We start from the raw sequence: 2,774 nt of genomic DNA on the forward strand, positions 1-2,774 counted from the left end.
AATTCTTTGTTATATTTAAAGTAATTGAAAGAAACACAGAGCATCTTAAAATAAACACAGTAACGAAAGGGTTAAGCATTTAAACCAACCATATCGGGGCCCAAATATTCTACCTTGCTTTATGTTCAAACTGGCCAGATCTGGTCTCTCTCACACTTACCCTACAATGTCATTTTAAAGATAAGCAGTCGCGTCGTCAAAACCCCGGAGCTACACGACACCCCTGCATGATTCATTCAGAACAGTGTGAATAAATAAGCATTACATTTGACAAAGCAATCTGAAAGCTAAAAGAATAAACTATGTCTGTCCTCCACAGGCTCTATGCTAACCTGCTGACGTCTTGCTGTGGGTCCAACGCCACTGTGTGTTATGTTGAGAAATTTCCATCTCCTCAGTGTAATTTCTATGTAAGTTACTTTTATCACATTTCCTTCATATATGCTTGTCTGTTTGTCTCTGTCTGTCTGTCTTTGTGTGTTCCTCTCTCTCTCTCTCTCTTTCTCTGTGTATACATATATTGATATAGATGTTGTGTATATGTGTGTGTGTCATGGAGGCGCAATGGCCCAGTGGTTAGGGCAGCGGATTCGCAGTCATAGGATCGCAGTTTCGATTCCCAGACCGGTGGGGTGTTGTGAGTGTTCATTGAGCGAAAACACCTAAAGCTCCACAAGGCTCCGGCAGGGGATGGTGGTGAACCCTGCTGTACTCTTTCACCACAACTTTCTCTCACTCTTTCTTCCTGTTTCTGTTTGTGCCTGTAATTAAATGGGTCAGTCTTGTCACACACTGTGTCACGCTGAATTTTTTTTTCTCTCTCTTTCTCTGTAGGCAGGAAAAGCCCTCAATTCAATTTATGCCTCTGATCTCAACATGTACAATCTGTATGCTAAATGTGAAAATACCAAAACACCCGAAGGCTTTATACAATACCATGACATGGGTAACTCCTTCCGCAACTTCCCGCAGTTTATCAAACAACGGCAGGTAATACGGTACTTCTTTGACTCTTTCACTTTTTGACTCTTTGACTCATGGTCTGTCGTTATTAGGAAAAGAGATGGCAGGGCAGAAAATTGCTCTGCAATCTCTTCGACACCTAACGCCTGGCACACCGTGCATCTGTTCAGACAACATCAATTTGATGATGGGACTGAGCTAATGTCCAACACATATATTTGATCACTATAAACATATCAATCATGCAGGTTGTTCGGCAAAAACTGAACACTTATACATCATCTTTGATGGGAGAGTCCATTATTATTATTTATGTTATTATTCGCATGCCATCAAAATGACACTGAGGTACAAATATGCAAAGCCCAGTATACCCAACATGACTACTTGTTTGATAAGGGTACGCCACGCACCTGCATCACAACCATATGTGTGCGACATGGTGATCTCATCTCAAGATAAACAACACATGACCTCGCAGGTGGGGCCCAGTGAGAATTTTCTTCAGGTTGAGCAGCCCATCCTGCTCAAAAGGTCCCCGAATAAGGTTTGTTTTAAGGTTGTTGAACAAAACATCCATGTTTCCAAAGGTGAATTATCCAAACCCCAAAGAATTCCTCTCAACACATGGCTATGATGCTTCCCCACTACTTCTGCTCATGATCAGAGATGCACATATCGTCAGCCAGTAAGGGACATGCTCAACTGGTTAAGGTCAAACAACTGACAAGCAAATCTGTGGTATTGAGCAGAATATTTGCTGTAGCCCATCTTTTATACCAAGACAACACAATGTACATGATAACACTTCCAATCAGTTAAGATCAGAAGCCATGAGAGCCACTGCCTGCTACTGCATCCAGGCATTTATTATTATTATTATTATTATTATTATTATCATCATTATTATTATTATTATTAAGGTAGCGAGCTGGCAGGATCGTTAGCACGCTAGGTAAAATGCTTAGTGGTATTTCGTGTGCTGCTACGTTCTAAGTTCAAATTCCACCAAGGTCAACTTTGTCTTTCATCCGTTCGCGGTCAATAAATTAAGTACCAGTGAAACACTGGGGTTAATGTAATTGACTCATCCCCTCCCCTAAAATGGCTGCCTTTGTGCGAAAATTTGGAACCATTATTATTATTACAACTACTATTATTATTATTATTATTATTATTATTACAAGATCCTTATTGCATTAGATATTAACATTATTATTGTTGTCTCTCTTCTCAGGAACTGCGTATGATGGACCCAAAGAACCTGAAGCTTGTGCCGCCTTGTATTAATGGTACTGCCACTTTGGTCTACTTTGGTCGTGATGATGTCCGCAAAGCTTTAAACATTCCGACAAGTGTAACAAGCTGGGATCTTTGCAGGTAATTCTTTGGACAATGTCTTTCAGCTTGTGTCTATTTAATAAAGACCAAACTGGACTTGAACAACAACAGCACCAACACAACTACCATGTGTTGTGGTTCAGGTGAAGGTCATCCCTCAACCAACAGACTTATGTCTTAGCTGTGATCATCCCATCATCCTCTTGGTCCTTCATCATCATCATCGTCGTTTAACGTCCGCTTTCCATTGCTAGCATGGGTTGGACGATTTGACTGAGGACTGGTGAAACCAGATGGCTGCACCAGGCTCCAATCTGATTTGGCAGAGTTTCTACAGCTGGATGCCCTTCCTAACGCCAACCACTCCGAGAGTGTATATATATATATATATTATCATCATCATCATGATCGTTTAACGTCCGCTTTCCATGCTAGCATGGGTTGGACGATTTGACTGAGGACTGGTGAAA

The 2,774-nt window shown here is 41.1% G+C and overlaps 1 protein-coding gene across 1 annotated transcript in view; it reads left to right on the forward strand.

The window, feature by feature from the left end:
- LOC106874211 (lysosomal protective protein) overlaps window positions 1–2,774 on the forward strand; it is a 38,041-nt gene that overhangs the window by 31,114 nt on the left and 4,153 nt on the right. Inside the window, exons 6-8 of the mRNA XM_052978096.1 lie at window positions 320–410; window positions 835–990; window positions 2,201–2,343. Coding sequence (XP_052834056.1) covers window positions 320–410; window positions 835–990; window positions 2,201–2,343 — 390 coding nt within the window. The remainder of the gene's footprint in view (window positions 1–319; window positions 411–834; window positions 991–2,200; window positions 2,344–2,774) is intronic.

Source organism: Octopus bimaculoides, chromosome 30 (assembly GCF_001194135.2).
Source record: "Octopus bimaculoides isolate UCB-OBI-ISO-001 chromosome 30, ASM119413v2, whole genome shotgun sequence".
Lineage (NCBI taxonomy): Eukaryota > Metazoa > Mollusca > Cephalopoda > Octopoda > Octopodidae > Octopus > Octopus bimaculoides.